Raw genomic sequence first — 24422 nt, 5'->3', positions numbered from 1 at the left:
CAAATCATCTAGAGAACATATGCAATTAATAGATGAAAAAAATACTGTGTGGTGGGTAGAATATGGTGTAGTGGAGATGGTAGATTGTACAGTGTAATGCAGCATAGAAAGTGAATCATATAATGTGGAACAGTAGAGAGTGACCTCCTGTGATGAATCCTCAGACTTAGAAGTATGACATAATAACAGTAATAATACATTTTTTTTTTAAATGAAAAGAAAAGTCTTTGAGAGCTTCCACAACTCAGTCAGTTTCAATGATGCCCTTTGGCTGGAAAGACCTGGGATTCCAATCCCATTTAGGATGAAAATAATCTTTATTGAGGCTTTTCAAATGAAGGTGAGGTAGCAGGTCTCATATAGAGCTGGAGTGGTTTTTTTCGCCTACAAAACAGGCAAACTAGCCAGAACATATGCAAATGACAGCCACAATATTATGCAGATAGGATTAACCATCCTATCAGAGCATTAATTATGTTACAAAGAAGCCAGGTTACTTGTCTGTGGCAGATCATCAAGCCTAACATGCAAAAGAAGATGAGAAAAAAAATTTTGTAAAAGAAGATCAGTAATAAGATCTTTGAAAATAAATAAATAAATAAAAACACAGACCAACCAGAAATTGGTCAAAAGACAGTATCAGTATCATTTCTGAGCTGCTAGAAATCAGAATACTCATTTTAGCTACTAATCATACCTTGTCTTAAACTCCAATATTGGTGCTTCTCAAGATTACTATGACAATGCATTGCTTCCGACCATGAAAAAAGCATTTACCTTTCACCCCATTGTAAGCAACACCTTTAAGCAGCTTGCAGGAATGATCTATAAATTTTTCTTCCATCAAAAACCCAAAGGTCTTGAAAACATTCACTAAATGTTTTCAAGCCCACTGTCATCTTATTTCATTCATTCCTCATACACTATGAGAAGAATCTGGATCTCACATCATACCTGAACATCCTTAGTCAACTTCCAGAAAGATCTTGGATTCACACCTACCACAAGATACAAAATTTCCATTGTACATATACTGAAGGATATCCTCTTACCAACGTATTTGAAATGTTGGTAAGAGATTTACTAAAGTAAAAATAGCATTCCTAATCTTTTTTTTTTTTTATTCCCAACAAAAGTGGACAGAGTTTTTTTGGACATAACTAACTTTTCTGGAAGATCAGATGAGAAGCCAGTCTCTGCTCTTCACTATCATTGATAGCTGAGTCCAAGGCTACAATGATTTCATAGGTATCGGGTATGAGAATAAAGTATGGAAGACAACTGCTGTTCCATAATGTAAATCTTAAGACGTACTAAATAATTCTGAAATAGTGCAATTTCTATGGACAATTTTTTTGAGGTGCAGGGTTAAAAACCATTAGACTCTGCCAAAGATCAAACAACTTAGGAAGTGACTGAAAAAAAAAGTCACTTCCCAAGGAAAAAAGGCCCTGGAAATAGTACAGATCCTCTAGCTAGCAGCTAGAACTGAACCCATAACAGTCAATCTTCTGCCAGGCTAGTGTTATGATGGTAAATGGCATTTTCACAGGACTACACAGGCAATCTGATAATTCTCTAGTGGACAATCTAAATGTATTTATATTTTTATTTCAAAATCAGTAGTAGGAGCTGCTTAAGGATCAAAGCTAGATGAATGGTAGAAGACCACCAACACAGCATTTTAATGAATGTGGAGGTGTCAAGGTGTTAAGAAGCTTCTGACATAATGTCCAATCCTCATTTCTAGTGGCGCATCGCATTAGTACAAATATCTGGATAATGAATGAGTGAGGATGGGCTAGCAATCTGAGATTTAGCAAACCAAACTGTATTCTTACTGGCTTAAACCATAATAAAATTATGGCTCAACATGATAGAATTTCATATAGGCTGAGGCATTGCTTGGTTAAACAAGGTTAAAAAAACTCCAACTCCACATCAACAGAATCCCAGGTTAACACCATTAAAATAAGAATCGTCAATGGAAAGGTAATGGAACATAATGGAACTGGCTGAAGAAATGAAGTACCACTTCACATGGTATATGTAATCAAAACAAAGAAGATAAAAGCAGATGAGATTCTTCTAAATAATACAAGATACTATTACATAGGCAAAATGGATACTAGATCCAACATTATTTCAAAGCTGAATGGTTGTAGAAACTATGCGAGTTTCATAAGTTGAACTGGAGCTTATGAGAATACAATCCTCATCATCCCTGAGTTGCCTTAGTTTGCACTACTTAAAAGACGTTGGTGCTGCCCAAGTGTCTATACGTTCACCTTTTATCAGTGCATTTGATAACGGTTTCACTGGCCTGATAGCTGTTTCAAACAGGTTCATTCTCTTCAGAGACTAGGCAGAAACTTTAAGCTAGCAAAAACTCTCGTTCAATACTAAAGAAATCGAAATGTATTTTTCTAACTGAACTCTCAGTCGGTACGTAAAAGTGATTACTAAAGGAAGAGCCATAAGGCTTTATTTCGACTTCATTTCCTATGGCCAGTAAAACCTTCATGAAATGCACTAATAAAAGGTGAACATATGGATATGGACGCTTGGGCAGAACCCATGACTTTTAAGTAGTGCAAGCTAAGGCAACTCGGGGATGCTGAGGATTGCATTCTTGTAAGTCCTCAGGTCAACTTACAAAACTTTCACAGTTTCTACAAACATTCAGCTTTGAAATAATGTTGGATAATGAAATGAAGCCTTATTTCCTTCATAATGATATAATTTCCTTTAGTCATTACAAGATACTACATTCAGGCAGAAAAAATCATGGAAAAGATGGAGTAGCTATAGCTTTCAACACGAAATATAAGGATAATCTTGAATTGTAGGCAATGTCAATTAGAGTGATGTAGATAAACATCAGAATGGGGGGAAACTAACAATATCTTTTTTTTTTTTAATTCAATTAACTTTATTTATATTACAGAAATAATTTACAATTTATGAAAGAACAAGCTGGTTCAGACCAAACAGATTGTTAATATCAGATTTTCACTTTAAGACAGTTGAGAAATCATGGGATCTATACTAAACAAGGGCACAAACAAGGATCTATATTAAAGTTTTTAAGTGTTTTGAATAGCTTTTCTCTGGGCACCTTGTCATATGCCTTTTCCAGATACACAAAACTTTAGTATATGGGACATTATATTAAGCAATACACAGTCATTTGATTTGAAAGCCAGTAGTTTGAACTGAAGGAGGTACAGGAAGATGTGCACCCTTTTTCCTGATGTTAAATCAGGAAAAAGGGTGCACATTATCTCCACCTTTATTCATCATCTATGTGAATTATATTATGAAGGAAATTTCCTCCATAATGATAAAATTTCCTTGATGATATCAAAATTGGAGATATTTAGTCTCTCTCTTTACTTTATGTAGATGGCATTATACTATTAAATAAATCCAGCACATGTTTGCAGGATTCCCTAAATGAACTGTCTCACTGCTGTAATAACTTTGGTATGAAAATCAGCAATAGAAAGACAAAGATTCTGAAAATATGTAAGAACATACAAAACATCAGCTGCATTGTGAATTGAGAACAACAGAACAAATGAAACATTTCATCTATTTAGAAACCATTTTTAGCAAAATTGGCAAATTAAATATGGAAAATAGCCAGAATTAGCAATACTGATGTGGAAAAAAGTCAACTGAATAAAGTTATAAGGAATAAGAGGGAAATTAGCCAAAACAATAACTTAGTAGTATGCAAAGCAACATTTGAATCAATTATAACTTTGCTGAGTTAAAAATAAAACAAAATAGATATGAAGATTTTGAGAAAGATTAAGGGCATGAACAGATAGCATCAATGGCAGAATCATTTTAAATATAAGGATAGATAGAAGGTACATGGCAATCGTAGCATTCAAGAATGTGTAAGCAGAGCTAATCTCAGCTGGTACTGTTACTTAAATGGAATGGGAGAGAAAAGATTAGTAAAATAGGTATTTGTTGCTAGTATGGCAGGATAAAGACTCAAAGGTAGACCAAGACTGCAGTGATAGGTAGATTGATACAATTAGAAATAAGATCTAACAATAATCGAATCCTCACAGATAAAAGATTAATTTGGAGAAAAATTATTGATAGGATGTAACAATGAAAAAATTTTCTATAGTAATATCATAATATCTTGTACACCCTCTCAGAATACATATCATGAATTTGATGATGATGAACTAGTAGTGTGGAACTTATCTGTAATTAGTAAAGATGCAAAGACTGGAATAATCTGGTCTGGAAATTTTTTTCTTCCTAAGTATGATTTGATAGATGGAGGAAAGGAAAATATAACTTAGATGAAGTTAAATGCATTTACAATATGATGATGAATGTTCATTTTTATATATATATATATATATATATATATATATATATATATATATCATTGCTTCTATTATTATTATTATTTAAATTGTGTTATTTATAAATTTATATTTCGACATCTCAAAACAATTCATGAATACCTGGTGATCCTTAATCAGTTGTTCGAGAGGGGGTATCTCATCTGGCAGTGGTTCAGCTTCTAGAGCAGTAAGACTAGCTTCAGCACCTATTAACCAGGCAAGTAACTCTTCCAATAAATCCATAATATCTCGTAATGAATTAAGGTGATCAAGTAGTCTTTGTTCTCTTTGCTTAGCCCAAATTGACACCTATAAAAAATTTGCAAATTTCATTAACAAAATAAAATTTAAAAATCGAAGTTAACATGCAAGTGAAACATTCAGCTATTCACTAACGTCAAATATGAAAATTATCAAGGAAAATCATTATTTTATTACTATTTTTTTTGTGTGACTCCCACCCAAGAAAGTTTGTAAACCTATAGTACCTTAGTGCAGAGGAAAGAATAAGGATATTTTATTAATTTTTTTCTGCATTTTTTAAATTTATTTTTATTCTTCAGTGATCTTTTGAAAATCAGAAAGCATCTATCTAACAAGCCAATTTATGGAACACAACAAAAAAAAATACTGCTGTATATTTTTTGTTGATATATATAATTAAAAATAGTCTTATGTACAGAAGATCAACACTGGCATTAAATTACAAGGATTTCTCTGAATTCAGGTACAGACTTTACACACACTTGATTGTTATGTATAATGATTACATGATTGAAGAAAGCAATCACTTAATTATTATTCATAACTCCCTGCTGTTACCCTGATCAGCCAGGAGTTGATGCTTTCATTTCAGCATTATTGGAAGAATTCGGGTTGTTGTTCTCCCTATGATGATAATGCTCGTGAAGAAGATGGCTTTTGACCTTTTTTTTTTTTTTTTTTTTTTTTTAAGACTGTAAGCAGAAAGTCAGCTACCACTCTCAGTGGTGAAGGTCTTATACTTCTGTTCTTGTGTGCTGAAGATAAAAGTTCTATATCACTGCTTTGAGAGTGATGAAGAGAGTTGCAGATTGAATGGTTTCTTGAGTATCTGTATACAATGTTGAAATATTCTTCTTCAGAATAGAGATGGCTGCAGTTTCCCCAAGTGGCTGTTAAAAGGAAACTCCATTTAAATATGCCAGACCGTTCCAGTTCGATCACAGAAGAGAGAATTTCCTGCTGCAAACTCAGATTAACTTTGTGTAGTTAGGTTGGTGTGGGGAGAACAATGTGCCACATTCTCCAATGTATGTCAGCATCGAGTTTAGTGGCTCTACTCCAGTAGAATAAAATGGATGTCTTCTAAGATGAACAGTTCTCTGGTGAAGTTATCTGCTTCGTCCATTGGAATAGGATCATATATGCTTTTATGCATATTGAATGACTTGAGTGGCACTGTAGCAATACTGGTTTGCAAGAGATATGTAGGGCATCCAGTCTTCTGCTATATGTATAGAAAGGCTTAGATGTTGTTGGTTATTCATAAAGTTCTTCACAGTATAAGCAACAAAAGACGAAAATATATAATTCAGTGAACTTACTAATATTTGCTGGTTTTCTGCCCAGCATCTTCAGAGCAAAAAATTTCAATGTCAACTCTGACAAGCACATAGCCATCAATTATATCATTTATGAACAAATCAAAATGTAACTGAAAATGAACTATTGTTGACATAGCTGAGGTATCTGCAGCCTCATTTCCCTTAATCCCAACATGACTTTGAATCCAACAGAAGTGTATGTGGTGTTGGATTTCAAAGAGAACACTGGATGTTTCTGAAGCTCTCGAGTTCTTATTGCCTGAAGTGAACTTTGTGAATATGAATATATTATGCATTTTTGGTAGTGATGCAATATGATGTATTTTATGGCAAGCTCTATTGCATATAGCCCAACTGAACCATCCATATAGACAGGCACAAAACCAGAGCATTCAATTCTGTGAGCTTCAAAAAGATGCTGGTAGAAAACATGAGGGGGTGGAAAATTTTGGTAGCTTCCTCAAAGGAAAATAACATGCATATATATGACTGCCATGGTGGAACTGTGTTTAGTAGTGTATGGGTATGTTGCCTGTCACAATATCTAATAAATAGATATTGTGATATCTATTTATTAGATATCACAAAATTAGATATCCATTAAAATAAAATACCTGCCAGACCACCCCATGTTTTCAACACTGGGTGGTGTGGCAGGTATTTTATTTTAATTGCATATAAGAGAGACAACTGTTCATGTCGAAATGACAAATGTGGTTCATTTGACTTGATGTACAGACTAGGTGTTTTCTGCTGTGAAAATCTAAACCCATTTGCAAGCACCAATTTGGAAAGATAATGAATGGCTTGCTGCAGATGTGTTTCTATGATCCTCATGTTACATGAATAACAGAAAATAGTGAAGTCATCCACACATAGGTCATTGCTTACTGTTGGAAGAAGTTATTCTGTTATGAAGTTGACTTTGAATGCAAAAAGTGCGACACTTATAACAGAACCTTGTGGCTCTTCATGGTCTTGATTATAGTGTTAAGTGATGGCAATTCCCACATGGAACTTTGAAGATTATGCAAGTCTTTCACTATTCCAAATCTCCAAGCAACATCATATGCTTTTTCTGATTTCCCAGATGGAAAATGTGCCTATTTATGATCTAGAACATGTATATATTCAGTTTTGTAGATGTTAACTAATGTTAGAGAAGCCCATAACTTGAACAGAGAATGTTTGTAAATTATTTAAGATAGGAAATCCATGTAAAATTGCTAAAAAAGATGTATATAAGTTGATACAAGTATTAGGCCATGTCAAAGACAGTTCAGAGCTGCGGTAACCAATCGGCTGCTGCCGTATGCATGACGACACCACCAAGTGAGGGCGCTGTTTTTGTGGTATATAGGTTTCGGCGGGGAATTCAATCTCCCTCTTTTTTCGTCTGTTCCTGGTTTCCTGAGCAGAGAGCTGAGTAGCTGTGAAAGCTTGCTGCCGTGCGCAGCAAGAATTTCCCCTTGCTGTACTTGCCACGTGGATCATAGCTGCAGCTAAAATGCAACCATAGTTCCAGAAGAAAGGGCCGCTGGTGAACCAATGGCAGTGTACAAGTCAGTGAAGGAGTGTTCTTTTCGAGTAGAATAAAAGAATAGCGGAGACGCCATTGAAGAAAATACGGTGAGGAGATCCGAGAATCTAACCTTCTTGGCTAGATTCTCGGATCTCGAATCAGATAAAGCAAGAACGGTAAGCTGAAACCTTTTGTACTAAGATAGGGTAACCAGAGAGGAATAAGAAACTGAACACTAAAAAGACAGCCAATTTCCATATTGGCTGTCTTTTTAGAAGCTTAAAGAACTGTCTTCCTTTGGACATTTTGTCTACAAGCGGCATCTTAGGCTCGAGCCGAATAGGAAACCGAGGCTTTGGACTGTTTATATTGGAAGAAGGAAATTAATGTTATTATGTTAAGTTTAAATTTGAATGCTAGCTAAAATTCTGGGGGGGGGGACAAAGTTTAAACATTAGAAGGAATGTTATCTCATGTAAAATTTGCGAGACGAAACACGCCTGATATAATCCATGCCAGGATTGTAGAATAAGCTTGTATATATATGTATTTTCTATGTACAGGGTGTTCGGGATAAATTTGACAGTTTCGTAAGGAAAAAGAAAATCTTCTTTGTATCTATTAAATTTAATGAATTGACAAAAAAACATTACAGGCAGAGTTAATTACAATACTATCAACAAGATTTACTCAAAATAACCACCATTAGCATCGATCACAGCTTCAATTCTGCTTCGGAACCTCGAACAAGCTAATGCTACAGTCTCCCTGGGAAGGGCCGCAAAAACTGTTTTAATTTTATCCATTAACTGGGCTTTTGTATTACTGGAAGTGCGATTGGTGTCTTTTTCAACTGCGCCCCATACAAAATAATCCATGGGGTTAAGGTCTGGGGAGTTTGGAGGCCAAACATTTGGACTGGTGAAGTCGTAGAAATTTTCAGACAACCATTTTTGACTTTTCCCAGAGGTGTGGCAAGGGGCCGAATCCTGCTGCCATACATACGGCCTACCATTGGCTACCCTTGTTATCCAGGGCTTGACTACAGTTAGCAACTCCACGAACAAAGCCCGAATTCCATTGCCAGGGTTCTTCAACACCTGTTCCTGCAGATTTGCGAGGAATTCTGCTGTACGAATGCAATCAGATCGTCTGCTAGGGATCTTTCTTCTTGCTACATCCTCGTAGTCACCATTGCAAGTCTCTAATTCATGCCTGATTGTTTTTACTGTATTCAGGGAGCATTGGGCAGCAGTCGTAATATCCTTATTTTGATGGCGGGCACGAATCATCATGATACAAGTTATTCTCTTCCATGATTCAGGTGGGTTCCAGCTATCCATCCTTTCTGACATCTTGTATATGAATGAAGAAGGGTCCAAACTTTTAAATGAAGAGAAGTGTGGTGTTAATACATGTAACTTACGGAAAAATATAATTAATTATAAATATGTCAAATTTATCCCGAACACCCTGTATAAGGAAGAGTATGATTTTGATAATATAAGAGATTGTAGAGCAGAACCTTTTGGATGTGTTAATTTAACAAAGGGGGGGGAAGCTCAGACTCTTTTAGAGTTGAAAGATTGACTAAAGTGTATCTCTATGTTTTTTGCCAAAATAAATGTTGAAAGTTTATTTTCCACTTGGTTAGAGTATAATAAATTTAGTTTAATCCTTTATCCAAGTGTGAGCAAACAAAGTTTGCGCCTGAAAGTATCTTCAGGACTGGGTTAAGGTGGTACACACCAGGGCAACTCGTTGCAAAGGTGGAGCAAGCTACCAACACTTCTATCCTAGTATCTCCTATAATGCAAAACACATCTCCTTGCGGATATGTCTATTGTTATGCATTAAGGGAAGGGCCACTACCCAGACCGGTTTCGACCTTTATTGAGGTCTCTTCAGTGGGAGCCAGGCCCAAGTCGAGATAACAGGCAGAAGCATTAGCAGGTCATCTCCACCTATAGGAATTGCCAGTTGGTGTGCCACCCTTTTTTAATAAATTACTCTGGATTTAGAGAAAGATGTTGAAAGTTTATTTTCCACTTGGTTAGAGTATAATAAATTTAGTTTAATCCTTTATCCAAGTGTGAGCAAACAAAGTTTGCGCCTGAAAGTATCTTCAGGACTGGGTTAAGGTGGTACACACCAGGGCAACTCGTTGCAAAGGTGGAGCAAGCTACCAACACTTCTGTTGGTCAACACTACCAACTGGCAATTCCTATAGGTGGAGATGACCTGCTAATGCTTCTGCCTGTTATCTCGACTTGGGCCTGGCTCCCACTGAAGAGACCTCAATAAAGGTCGAAACCGGTCTGGGTAGTGGCCCTTCCCTTAATGCATAACAATAGACATATCCGCAAGGAGATGTGTTTTGCATTATAGGAGATACTAGGATAGAAGTGTTGGTAGCTTGCTCCACCTTTGCAACGAGTTGCCCTGGTGTGTACCACCTTAACCCAGTCCTGAAGATACTTTCAGGCGCAAACTTTGTTTGCTCACACTTGGATAAAGGATTAAACTAAATTTATTATACTCTAACCAAGTGGAAAATAAACTTTCAACATCTTTCTCTAAATCCAGAGTAATTTATTAAAAAAGGGTGGCACACCAACTGGCAATTCCTATAGGTGGAGATGACCTGCTAATGCTTCTGCCTGTTATCTCGACTTGGGCCTGGCTCCCACTGAAGAGACCTCAATAAAGGTCGAAACCGGTCTGGGTAGTGGCCCTTCCCTTAATGCATAACAATAGACATATCCGCAAGGAGATGTGTTTTGCATTATAGGAGATACTAGGATAGAAGTGTTGGTAGCTTGCTCCACCTTTGCAACGAGTTGCCCTGGTGTGTACCACCTTAACCCAGTCCTGAAGATACTTTCAGGCGCAAACTTTGTTTGCTCACACTTGGATAAAGGATTAAACTAAATTTATTATACAAAATAAATGTATTTCTTATGTTTAAACCAAATGAGTCTGTCATGTTTCTGTGGATTGAATTACCGCTTGAAAAATTACGAATTGTGCATTAGGGGGAAATCCATAAGTAACTAAAGAAACGGGACCATGACTGCAAACCTCTTGATCCCTGCATTCTTTTTTCATAGTAATCTAAGATAGTATATCAGGATTCAGTTGCCGGCTGGCGCAGTCATAAAATAACTATAAATTTGTCAGCAAACTAATCAACTGATAATAACATAGGATAAAATATAAAGTTAAAGATAATAAATAGGAAAAATAAGAGACATAACACTCAGAAAGGAAAAGTGATTTTATAAGGTCAAGGGCCTTTATCAATGATGCAGTGGTAAATAAAAACATAATATCAAAGCTGACCATGATAAATGAATCTTCTTTAAGGTTTTAGAGTGAACAGAATTTTTGATAAAAGATGGAAAGGTGTCTATGTGTGTGTGTGTGTGTGTGTGTGTGTGTGTGCGCGCACGCGCGCGCTGGTGGTGGTGGTACATTTTTATACTTTTTCCCTCCAAACTCATCGAGTGGTTAAAACTCTTAAATTCAAATAAAAAGCTTGAAACTAAATTCCTGATTAACCTTGCACACAGGTTCATATCCCAAGATATCTCATATGTTACTTAACTTCTTAAATTGACCTATTTAACTATTAAATCCATTAAGAGATTGAGTCTTCACACTCTTGTAACCAAAATAAAATTCTTTAATTCACAAAAAAACACAAATCAATACATCAAACCTATATAAACGTATCTATGCAAGTGCCAATGTATTCTTCAGATTACAACTTCGATCAACATGAAAAACACATTTGCTATAGAGCCAGCCACCTTTCAACGACAAGCCAACAGATATTATCCTATATCGACAAAATGTCTGGAACTTTAGTCTCTTGCCGCCCACAGAATTCTTATTCCTTCTTGAGTGTTCACACAAGAGAAAGACTAAAACAAAAAAGTGCACTCTATATGACAGCAACACAACAGTTAAATTCTTCTTGAATCTTAAAATCACAGAACACCAAAGAAAATATATCTTGACTTTGTCCAACACACTTCTATAACCTCACTTTCTATATGAAATGGCAAGCAATAAAGTTCCTTTATAGCCTTAACTGAAATAAATCCTGTATAGTTTAATAAACTAAAAACTGCACACATCTCTTTATACAAGAATATTCTGTTTCAGTCTTCTATTTCAAACCTTTCTTCTAATTTCTGTCTAGTCTCTATATAGTGAAGACACAGAAATGCCAGTTTCTCCTGCTGTGTTCCTTTTTTACTCCACAGACAGCTGAATGCCCAGCAACATTCACTAAGGTTTTTTTTTCACTTATGCACATGCTCAGAAATGCAACTTAGAAACTTCTGCTTAATTCCACCATCATGTGCTACCATTACTGCTTTTAATATCCTAAACTACACTATTCTATCAACTAATGGGAAAAAAAAAAAGGGGGGGGGGCTTAGGATTTGTTAATTTTTGGAACCACATGCATCCAAGGAGGTTTTGACCCCCCCCCCCCCCATCAATAATATCTTTTGGATGCGGCTTAAATTCGAGAGTTTCTCCAAGTAGAATTTGAGTATGTATAAGACAGGCTTAGGTGTTGGTTGTTATTCATAACAGTGCTTCACAGTATAAACATTAAAATAATCTATTGAACTTACTAATAATTCACTGGATTTCAAACATCATTCTAAGACCATATTAAGGCAACTTTTCTGAATTAAGTTCATTTTTAATCTGGTTTCTTGAGGGCACCTTATCAGGACATTAGTTCCTTTTCATTCACAATTTGAACTGTCTACAACTATCTAAGTGCATGTCAACCACACTTGTAATTTTGTATTCTGAGTATGGTGGTTGGGAATACAGTAAAATATTAGTAAATTAAGTAAATTAATTATCTATTTTTCTTTGATGTTGTTTATGAAGTGCTGTAATGAATAACACCAAAAAGCCTATCTATATGTAAGAAACAAACAATAAATTTCCAGTGAGAAAGAAGACATAAAATTACCAATGCTACATTTTAAATATAGTCTGAGAGACCATTTAATGAAAGTTGGCAAAAATATAATCTATATTAAAAGTAATGGAAAATAATCCAAAAAACAGTAGTCAATGTTTTAAAATATATAATATGCTTACAGCAAAACAACAATGAACTATATAATGACTTACTTCTTCCCATCGGGATTGAATAATTGTAATCCAGTGTCTAATGACAGACACACCATCTGGGTGACATTTCTGCAAAATTTCTTGAGCATGAGAAATTGTATTGTTTTTGTTAACCTCTTGCTCTGCCATATCTTGCATGAAGCGCTTATGCTCAGTGATTTGTTGCCTGGTGGTTTCTTCATCATCTGGCAATGGACCAGCAAATCGAAATTTCATTTCTGCATCTGATAACCATTCCAATAACATGTGTACTGCTTTGTGTAGTTGTTCAGCCTATTAATGAACATACTCAAATTATAAATTTGTTTAATCATAAAACAGAAAAAAGTTCTAATTAATGAGAAATTATATCATTCAACCAATAAGAATTAATGATCCTCATGATGTTAGTAATGCTAATACGAGATTAACATTACTGTTTCAAACATATATAAAATAAAAACACTAGTTATTGTGACAATTTCAAATACTCTTCCCTTAAAGGTATATTCAAGTTTTAGGTGCCACTCAAAATAAATTTCAAAGTACCAGCTAAAAAAAAATGTAATGGGTGTCTGTTTAGTGTTATACTGTTTATACTATGAACTTCTGAAATGCATTAAATCAAAATCATAGTCAAATATGATCAAACGATTTTCCATTTTTCAAGGAAAGGGATTTTTTTTTTTTTTTTTTTAAAGTTGAAAGGAGTGCAATTTCATATTGCCTATTTCTGACAAGTATTATCTGGGCTTCAAACACTGACCCCCCCCCCCCCCCCCCCCGAAAAAAAAAAAGATAATTATTAACAGAGCTTTAGTGATTCAATGTAATTTTCTAAATTGGTGAGCTGTTTACTTAGTGGCGATGTCCTTACAAAAAAAGGAAAACAGATGCTAGTGAATTAATTTCAAATAAAAACTAGTAAACTTAAACTTCCACAATAAGTCTCTGACTCCATGGAGGTCAAATGTTAATGTTAAAAAAGTTTCTGGATTTGAATATGAAACTCCACATCACTGAACAAGCTGAAAGAGATCAATGGGTGGTTGATATTTAATGTACATCTAATCAACAATGAAATATTACTATTTGTTGCACACACCAATCACAATAACAGGAGAATAGCTGAAACTGAATTTCTCTCTCTAAAAATAAATGGAGTAACTCTGAATCCCAAGCAGGGAATCAGATTTCTCTTATGAGGTATGCTTCTCACCTATCTTACTGAAGTTGCAGCAATGTTTATCAAATTAATGAACAGCAATTTCACAACTAGAGTTGTGATTTGCCTTAAAACCTGTTGTCAAAAAAACTTTTTTTTTTTTCATTTTGAGTATTTATTATAATTTTATTTTTCTGAAAATGAAATGGATAGTTCTGTTTATCTACAATCCATTTTCTGAGCAGGTTTCCCAAAAAAGACATTTTACGTTTTATTTATTTATAAATTAGAGTATAAGTTACAGTTGTGTTTATTTTAATACAAATGTTTTCTTGAAAAAGAAATAGTAATAAAAAGCATTTTTTTTTAAAATATTACATTAAGAACACTACCTACACTGCTTGGAATGAAGTCCATTGACACCAAAGTGTGAGCAACAAACAGCCATGTGCTCACCTCAATAAGATTTAAGACCTCCTTCCTCTGCGATGACTGTAGCAATCCAATGGGGCATACTTAACACAAGTGCATGATAGCTATCAATGGGAATTCTGGACCATTCTTCCTGTAGGCATGTAATGAGGTTCTGGAATGTTGTGGAATAGATGTCCATTGACCTAACCTGATGCTCCAGTTCATCCCACAATTAATAATAATAATAATCGTATGATGATGGCCGTGATCCCCTTCACATGGAGGTACGGCACCATCTCAGTCCCCCCAAATTTTATCTGAGCTCCGGAACCGGCATAGCTGACGAATCAGACCTATGGCTGGGTCAGTATTCCTGACTGTAATCCGTGTGTGTTCACTGGACCAGTTTGCCTGCTTGCAGGATGAAAAATCCCAGATAAACTTGTGGAAAAAACCCTGCTGTCCATGCCCAAGACTGGCTAACTTGGCCATGGTTGAGGAAGCTCCCTTAAGCTCCTCACGCCGTTGACGGGAATCGAACTTAGGGCACTCCTTCCCCAGGCATATGGTTGCAAAGCGCATAGCCACTAGGCTAACCGCGTGGACAATTGTTCAATAGGGTTGAGATCAGGGATCTGTGGAGGTCAGTCAAGTGTGGTGACATTCATGTCCACAAACCACATAGTTACAGCAGCAGCCTTAATGACATGGTGCATTACAAGCAGAGATCAAAGGCCAAACCAGGAAAAACAGGACCATACCATCACATCATGACCTCTGAATTTTATTGTTGGGGTTACACACTCTGGTAAGAGACTTTCACTGGGCATCAGTCACACTCATCCATCTGCATGATAGAAGGTGCAGCATGATTCATCACTCCTTAACAGAGCTTTCCAAGCTTCCACATTCCATTGTACACACTCTCTGCACCACTGAAGATGATGCTACATGTTCGTTTAGGTGATGTGGGGCTTGCATATTGCGGTCCTACAATGGAAACCCATGTTGTGAGTCTCAGATTGTTTTTCTGCAGATTTATGTTGCAGTTGATGCCTGGAACTCCACAAACAACATCAGCCAACAATGGTGGTTTTTACATATTATCCCTCATAGCACACACTACAGCCATGTGGGTGTGGTGGGTCATCCACTGCAGGCAGCACTTGCAGTTGATCTCTGTGCTTCCATTTTAGTATAGTATCACTGATTGTTGACCTGGGATGGTTTAATTTGTCAACAATTTGCTGAACAGATAGGCCTGCAACATAATGCCTCTTTGAAATTCCTCAGTTCCTTTCTTACAACCATTTCACATGGACACAGTTGCACTGATGGGGGAACATCATATTCCTGTAATTTATACCAGCTACAAATATATGACTCGTTACACTGCATGATGCACCTTGCCCATGGGGGATGTAAGCTGACTTCTTTCCAAGCAGTGTACATACTGCATCACTATAATTGCAACATTAAAATAATTTTATTGGATAAAAAGGGGGAAAAAAAGAAAAGAATTGGTCCCCATTGCTCAAAAATTATGAAATTTGCTTACCACAATGTGGTCTTTTCTCATCCTAGTGTATTAATTATTTTTTTATCCTTGCACACAACCTCACCACATGCCTCTCTGGCAGAATCAATCAATGTTTCCTTCAGAGTTCTAAACTGAATAGCTTCAGAGACTAAATTGAATAGCTGTTGTAATAGATATGGTATGAAGGTCAGCAATAAAAAGACAAAGACAATGAAAATAGGCAGAATCATTGAAAATGTCAACTGTGTTGTGAATGGAGAACCTGTGGAACAAGTAAAACATTTCAGCTACTTAGGCACAATTTTTACTGAAGATGGTAAACTAAATATAGAAATAGACAAGAGAATCAGCAAAGCTGGTATCGTGGGAAGTCAATTGAATAAATTCATATGGAATAAGAAAGAAATTAGTCGGAACACTAAATTAGCTGTATACAAGACTGTGTTCAAACCAATTTTAACTTATGGATCTGAGAGCTGGGTCAGAAGTAAAACACTTGACCAAAGACTAGAGACCGCAGATATGAGAGTCCTGAGAAAGATTAGAGGCGTGAACAGATGGCATCAATGGCAATATCATATTAAAAATGAGGATATTAGGAAAGAACTTGACATTGTCAGCATCCAGGAATGCGTTAGCAGAGCTAATCTCAGATGGTATGGTCACTTAAATAAAATGGGAGAGGAAAGATTAGCAAAACAAGTGTTCTCTGCCAGGTTGGCAGGAAAACGACCCAGAGGAAGACCAAGATATAGGTGGATTGATACGGTACAAAGTGCCTTAGACGATAGAAATATAAGATCTGATAATGTTGGAGTCTTGACAAGTAACAGACTGATTTGGAGGAAAATTGTAAATAGGAAGTTAGTAATGATGTAATTTTTTCATGTAGTACTGTCATATCCTGTACACCCCTTGAGGGTACATGGCAGGAATTTGATGATGATGATGGTGTATTAATTACAATAAGCAATTACCCATTACAACAGAGTACAGTTGTAGTGGGTGTATTGCCAATAAAAGTTCTGAGAGGCTGCAGTAATGGAGTTTATTAACTTTTAAATGTACAATTATCTGCTTATGTTGGAATGTGCTACTGCAGAGTACTTTCCAACAGCTGTTGGTAGTATTTTGAGAAGGTACCACCATAAGATCAGCAATGAAAATACCATAAAATTATTAAGAAGATAGTAATATCAAGAATGCATCTATGTCTGTAAACATAATCCAGAGGACAATGCAAAAGAGATTACAAATTCTCTGAGTCATATATCTGGGAGGAATGTGGAAAATGTGTGTGAAAGTTCAGCTAGTATTCAAATATGATAAAGATATGAATGGCTTTGAACACAGTTATGCCTCTGGCAAAGGAGTAGAAATAAATGCTTTGGATTCAGACCTTTTGTGTGTGTCTGGATGAGGGAAAAGAGATAGGTCAAACATACCGAATATCTAATTATAAGAAAAGACCAGGTGGTATTTGTTATATCTATATGCAAATGCCATTAGCATCAAAAGCAAAGGGATTGAGTTCGCTGCTTTATTGAATATGCTGCAACCTAAGACTGTTGGCATTAGTGAAACCTGACTATCAGACATTGTAACTAGAATCGAGCATAAAGTGTAGATAGCATTTTTAGGAATGACAGAAGAGATAGGAGAGGAGTACTACTAATGATACCAGATGATTTGAGTGTACTTGTAGAAACACATGAAAGCAATAATGTCCCACGTAGCAGTGAGTTTTAGGCTATGTAGTATGAAATATGGTGGGGTTTTGCTACAAACCTGGTGCTTCAGTTGCAGGGCATGATGAAATGCACTGCCACTTTACCCTGATGGGGACACTTAAGCAGTGATCATATGGGTGACGTTAATTATCAAACATTTATTGGATAAAAGAGAAATCTCATGATAAGACTGAAGCAGAATTTATTGAGTTGTTGTGAGACAACTTTCTCAAGTAGCATGTGAATGAAGGAAATCTAGGTCAAAGAGTGTTAGATAAGAGGTATGCTAAATGAGAAAGTGAAGAAAGTATGTTTCTCAGGTGTATAGATGAAGGATGTTTGCAGAAGGGTGAAATGTAAAAGTTCATTGTTTGGGCAGGAAAAATTATTTGAAAGGAGAGAAATATGCAATGAGAGAGGATATGAAAGAGCGTTGAAACAAGTGAAAATGAAGAGTAAGAAGATAAAGACTGTGAGTCTACTGCCTCAGTATGGTAGGACAGAACTGGGAAGAAGAATCCTGATTGGTAATGAGTCAATGAGGAAATGATTGTGCAGGAGGAATGGTGGCAGTTATAGATGTACGGAGTGAATATGATGGACGAAAGGAATTATATATGCCTGCTGAACTGTATTTGAATAGTTTGGGAGTTAGATGTTTGACAAAAGTGTTGTTTGGTGAGAGTTTGGAAGTAAAAATCCAGCAAAACTAGATATTAGGGGGATGCAATCAAGTATGCGTCTGCGGCCACCCTGGGGTAAATAACTGTATGTGTGTGTACAGAAATGATTATGCAATGCTGAATGAGATTTAACAGGTTTCCATTTCAAAAATCGCCAGTAATAACATTATACAAGGGTAATTGTGGGTACAAGGGGATGTTGAAATGTATGTACATGAATGCAAAGAAGTATCAGAAATAAGGGAGCAAAGTTTTTGGCATTGCACAGCTCAATTTGGCCCAAAGTTATAAGCATTAGCGAGATCTGGTTAGCAGAAAATGATACAGGTACAAGGACAGAATGTAAAGGAAGTTATACAGCAACATGTTAAAGAAGGGACAAAAGGTCTGAGAGTGTTGGATATGATAACAATAGCAACTGAAAAAAGTGACCATGCAATCTTGTTCTGGAAGTTGCTAAACATGTGCAATTCTCTATCAAGAAAGGATTTATGATGAATGATAAGGCTAATAATTATGACAGATATAGAAGTTACAAGGAAAGAATGTCAGTATTAGGAAATGGTCAGAGATTGCTTGAGAGAAGGAGTATCAGACTGCACACCCAAGGTCAGCAGGATAAACTGAGCAGGGATTAATTGGATGAGTAGAAATATAAAGCAAGAGCTGCAAGAAAAAACTGTGGAGGGAATATAAAAAAATCGGTGATCAGCATACTCATGAGCAGTACAAAGTGCAAGCAAGAAGGGGTGACTAGTATGGTAAGATGGCTAAATCAGATTATGAGAGAAAATTAAGTAAACAGGTCAAAGTAAATCCAAAAGTTTTTTTTTCCTTATGTGTAAGAGGAAAAATGACTATGTTGGGATGACTTGAAACAGTGCTGATGGTAGGAAGGTGACAAAGACAAAAGAAATAGTTAAGTTGCTGAGTAATCATTTTGTAAAGGTTTATCATCCAAGTGGATATTTTGCTGTTGCAGACATGCATATCAAATTGTGGTAGATGAACAGGAGATGTTTAACATATTGAAAAATATCAATGTGAATACACAGTGGTACTGGATGGCATGTCAGCCTGTGTACTACATGAATGTGAAAGAGAACTGGCACTGCCTCTGAAGTAGTAGTTGAATCTAAGTCTCAGCTCTGGCAAGGTTCCAAGGGAGTGGAAATGAAAGAAGGTAAAATAGTTTCATTGCACAAAAGTGCCACCAAGACAGAGACAGCAAACCACAGACCAATTAATATATCAGGAGTCATTGTTAAAGTATTGGAAAAGTTGGTCAAAGTCAAAATCTAACAGTGGGTGGATAGGAATATGATGTAGTGGGCAGCATGGGTATGTAAAGGGTAGGTCTTGTCCTAATAATTTATTCACATTTTATAATAAATGTGACAGCAGAACTGGATAAAGGAAATAGCTATGTATGATACTGCTAGACTTTGCAGAGGCATCTGACAGAATACCATATGGAAAACTATTACAAAAGTTGGAGCAAATAGGAATGGATATAAAGCTAGTAGCATGTATCGGGGAGGGGGGGTTGAAAGACATGAGAGTAGTGAAATCTAGGGTATCGAGGGTGACTACTCTTTAATTTGTACATCAATGATATAGGGAAATATTTATGCAGGATGTTAATTGTTTGCTGATAACCACCAGGCAGAGCAATAGTTGATAAAGGTGATGCAGATTTCAATGCAGGACGATTTAATAAATTGGCATTGTGGGCAAAGAATAATGATTGTCAATTTAATATTGCAAAATGCACATTAGGTTGAAAAGGTTACAAACAGTGTATCATACTGATGATGCTAGGAAGTTGAGAATAATCTTGGACAGAGAGCTGAAGTTCTGAGGGCATACTGCAAAAGTTGATAAACAGCTCAAGGATTACATCCCTCTTTACAAGGGCATGATTTGGCTGCATCTCGACTACTTAGCACAGATTTGATCCCCTAGATTTCTTGGGGATCAGGATTCAGAGACAAGTGACTAAGCTGGTGACAGGTCTGTGAAATGGAAGGTGTGTAGGTTACAAAGTTTAGTTGATAGGCAGAAAAGAGAGTCATGATAAAAACTTATAAGATATTATAAGTTTTTATCAAATTGATGCAAAGGAAAGTTTTCAATAGAAGAAAATAGTCAGAGAACTAGAGGTCATCCATGACAATTATGTAAGAATGTGGTTAGTAAGGGTGTGGGGACCAAATTTTTTGTGTAGAGAGTGGTGAATGAGTGGATGGATTGCCAGAATTAGTTGCATGTTCCCTGACAGTAAATGAGTTGAAGGAGAGGTATGATGGGTTTTGTGTATGATAGAAGTTTAACAGAACAAAACAGCACTAGGAAACAATTAAAAACATTTACTGAAATATGAGCCAATAGGCTTCAGTGAAGTAAAATTATTCAAAATTAAGTGGATATTGAATACCACATTATATCTTAGCTGAATAAGAAACTCAAAGATAGGAAATCTGATCTAAGTGTTTCATGCTGAATATAGAAAACTATATTAAGAGTAAGCCAACACCTGGTAGTGCAATGCTAGTAGAGTGACTTGTAGTAAAGGTGGAGTAAGCTCCGATCACTGTTCTTAGTATTTTCCCATAATGTAAAACACAGTTCTACATCTCCTAGGAGCTGTGTTTTATATTATGGGAAAATACTAAGAACAGTGATCGGAGCTTACTCCACCTTTACTACGAGTCGCCCTAACATTGCACTACCAGGTGTTGGCTTACGCTTGGACTCGCCGATCTTTATATAGTTTTCTATATTCGGCATGAAACTCTTAGATCAGATTTCTTATCTTTGAGTTTCTTATTTGGCTAAGAAATAATGTGGTATTCAATATCCACTTAATTTTGAATAATTAAAAACATTTAATGCTTCCAATATTTCATCTCAGTTAAAGAGAATTGTCAGGGACTACAAATGAGACTTGTAACACACACACACATACACACACAGCACTAAAGTGAAACACGTGGACGAAAAACTAGAGTTCTAACTAGGTGGGGGTATCCTCTATGGATGCCTATTGCAGCCCAGGATGTAAATTGGTATCTCGAAGTATTAGTGTTTCCCATATTTTGAGGAGTTTTATGCAACCACATTTATTCAAATTAGGCTGATTTCAAATAGCAGCAGCAGCAGATTATAAAACGTTTTTCTCTTCTAAATTTACTATAACAGAGTATGATGGTCTTTTTCCAATTGATTCTGTGATCTGTATCCAAAGTGTAGTCTGCAAGGTCAGATTGACCATAGTCATGACTGCAGATGTATTTTTTAAGTTCTTGCATTCTGATGGTAGTTGATCTTCCTGTTTGTCCATAATGTTAACTTGCAGGAACAAAGAACTCTATATACACGTGGGAGCTTGTCTTTAGTAAAGCAGATAAGGGTTGATAGTTTTAAGTGGAGCCTTGAAAGTGGTGCAAAGATTGTATTTCTTTAACATTCTGGATACTTTTTCTGATGTACCTTGGAAATAGGAGATCGTGATAGCATTACTAAAATATTTTTGAAGAGTTCATAGATTGGGGGAAGGATTGATTCTTTTTTTTGATATTGTGGGAATTGTAACCATTAGACAGAAAAGTGTGGTGTATATGACTGAGTTCTGTTGCAAGAGAGGTCTAAATGTAACAAAGGTTATAAGCTCCATGGGTTAGTGTTTCTTTGACACCGTATTGTTGAGAGGGAGAATGATGGGAAAGTTTTGAATGTATCTGCTTATGTGAGTGGGTTTCGTATACACTGAATAGGACAGATTACCATTAGGCAGGCAGGTAACCAAGGTGTCTAGAAAGGCCAGACTATTATTAGTTTCCTTTAAATTGGATTCTAGGGCGAAGACTAGTGAGGTGATTGTTGGAAGTTTTTCTACTTGGCTATACTATAAATTAAAGATACCAAGAAATCATATTATTGGTTTAAATCTTTTAACCAAGTGTAAGCAAACAAAGTTTGCACCTGAACTATTTTCAGGACTGGGAAACTTGTATAAAGAAGCCAATGACCACATCACTTGCCTTAGTATCCCATAATGCACTATGGGATGTCAAGCCTAATGTTATTATCCACCCAGCTAATAACATTAAGCTTGATATTGCCAGTTCACCTTCTAGATATCTGCTTCCTAAAAGAAATCTATCTCCCTGACAGCTCAATGCCCTCAATAAGCTACATAAAGATAACAGAATAGTCATAGCTAGGTCTGACAAGGGAAATGCTACCCTTATCCTCAATGCCAGTGTATACATTAAGAAAATGGATATCATTCTTAGAGACTGCTTCACCTACAGACATTTAGATTATCATCCTAAATCGCAAATCAAGAAATTAAAAAGCCTACTCAAAAAAAAGTTTCTTCCTGGCCTCTCGACATTGCAAAAAAATTCAAACCCTTCAGTTACTGTCAACCCAGATATATGGCTTGCCTAAAATTCATAAATCCAATTCCTGCATTCCACACCGAAGACTGATAGTAGATACCACTGATTCTCCCTGCTATAAATTATCCAAAACAGCTAATAACATTAGGCTCGACACTGTCAGTTCACTTTCTAGATCTTTGCTTCCCAAAAGAAATATATCTCCCTGCCAACTCAATAAGCTACATAAAGATAACAGCATAGTTATCACTACGTCTGACAGGGAAGTGATACCATTATTATCATCAATACCATGGAATATGATAAGAAAATGGACATCATTCCTAGAGACCACTCCAACAAGCGAAAATTAACATGTAAGGATAAGAAAGTCACTTTACCTGTTTACAAGGCTTTGATAAGACCATACCTGAACTACTATGCACAGATTTGGTCAACTGGGTTCCAAGGAAACAAAGACGCTGTGTAAAGGGCAGAGCAAAGAAAAGTTACAAAGATTATATTGGGTAGAATTTAGATTATCAGGACAGCTTGTGGATATGTGAACTATAGACTGGTTAATAGGAGAAAGAGTAGTGATAAGACAGAGATCTACAAACTTCTGAATAGGTATTATAGGATATCATCTGATGAAATTTTTCTTTACATGGAATGTAAGGAGAGAACAAAGGGGTGCTCACAGAAGTTAAGTTTGTTCACAGTTAAGAAAGAAGTAAAAGCTATATTTTTCTTTCACAGAGCAGCTGGTAAATGAAACAGTTTGCCTGTTGAAGTGGTGAGTGCATCTAGTGAGAATGAGTAAGGAAAGGTATGATATCTAGAATGGAGTGATTTATAGCCTTCCTCAATGAACCTTTGACTCCCTGGAGGTCTTAGATAATAATAACAAAGTGAAAAGCACAAAGTCCTACACAAATAACTTCATGCAAATTGCTAACTGAACTGTTTTACGAAAAAAAGAGTATTAATTAAAGAGCTTTCCTCAGGTAAATGAAATGAAGTGCGTGTTGTTCTTGTTTTAACCTTTATATGTATTCTTTAAGTATATTTACTTTTCCTACAGGCTATTAAAACACATCAGAATGATTGCAATATTATTATTATATTGGGATTAAGAATGGGATGTGTGTGTTTATGTTGTTCTTGCTTAAACCTTTATGTGTATACTTTTCCTACAGGATAAGTCTCAACCTTTATTAATATTTTGATTTTGACTATTTTGATCAATTGCTTCTTGACCCTCTCCAACAGCTCTTTATCCTTTTGAAAACAAGGTGACCAAATCTGTGCACGTAGTCCATAGGGGTGTAATCAGAGCCTTATACAACTGAACCAGACTCTCCTTACTTCTACAAGTCAGTGTCCTCTGCATCATTTCCAGAATTCATTGTATTGTTCTCACAATTTTGGCAATATTTCCTCTAAATTTTAAATCCTTATCCACCATCGTCCCAAGATCTCTTATTTCCTCCACCTTCAAAAAATATATCTCCACCAAGAGTAAATTCTACATCCCATCTCTGTTTTCCACATTTTAAAACCATACATTTCACAAGATTGAACTCACATTCCCTTTCCCATGACCATTTACTCAGTCTATTCAAGTCTTCTTGTAAGGTCACAACATCTGATCTGCTCCTCATAGTTCACACCAACTTTGCATCATCTGCAAACAACTGAATATACCCATCCAAATCTTCCCCAATATCTTTAACATACAGGTTAACGATATTTCCTCTTCTGGGATGTTGCTCCCCCATACATAACTTGCTGATAATATAAAAACCCATCTGCTCCAGTTTGACTATCAACTGTAATCTATGCAGTAATCTATCAAAAGCCTTTGTAA

At 36.1% G+C, this 24422-nt stretch overlaps 1 protein-coding gene across 1 annotated transcript in view; it reads right to left on the bottom strand.

Moving 5' to 3' along the window:
• shot (dystonin-like protein short stop) overlaps positions 1-24422 on the bottom strand; it is a 1304552-nt gene that overhangs the window by 183101 nt on the left and 1097029 nt on the right. Inside the window, exons 80-81 of the mRNA XM_090402172.1 lie at positions 12657-12929; positions 4500-4688 (exon numbers count right to left, since the gene is read on the bottom strand). Of these exons, the coding sequence (XP_090258298.1) occupies positions 4500-4688; positions 12657-12929 (462 nt within the window). The remainder of the gene's footprint in view (positions 1-4499; positions 4689-12656; positions 12930-24422) is intronic.

Source organism: Typopeltis vanoorti, chromosome 12 (assembly GCF_054136105.1).
Source record: "Typopeltis vanoorti isolate ZY-2024b chromosome 12, IOZ_Tvanoo_1.0, whole genome shotgun sequence".
In the NCBI taxonomy this organism is placed as follows: domain Eukaryota; kingdom Metazoa; phylum Arthropoda; class Arachnida; order Uropygi; family Thelyphonidae; genus Typopeltis; species Typopeltis vanoorti.
Note: the sequence above shows the minus strand (reverse complement) of the source record. Positions and strands in the feature narration are given on the sequence as shown.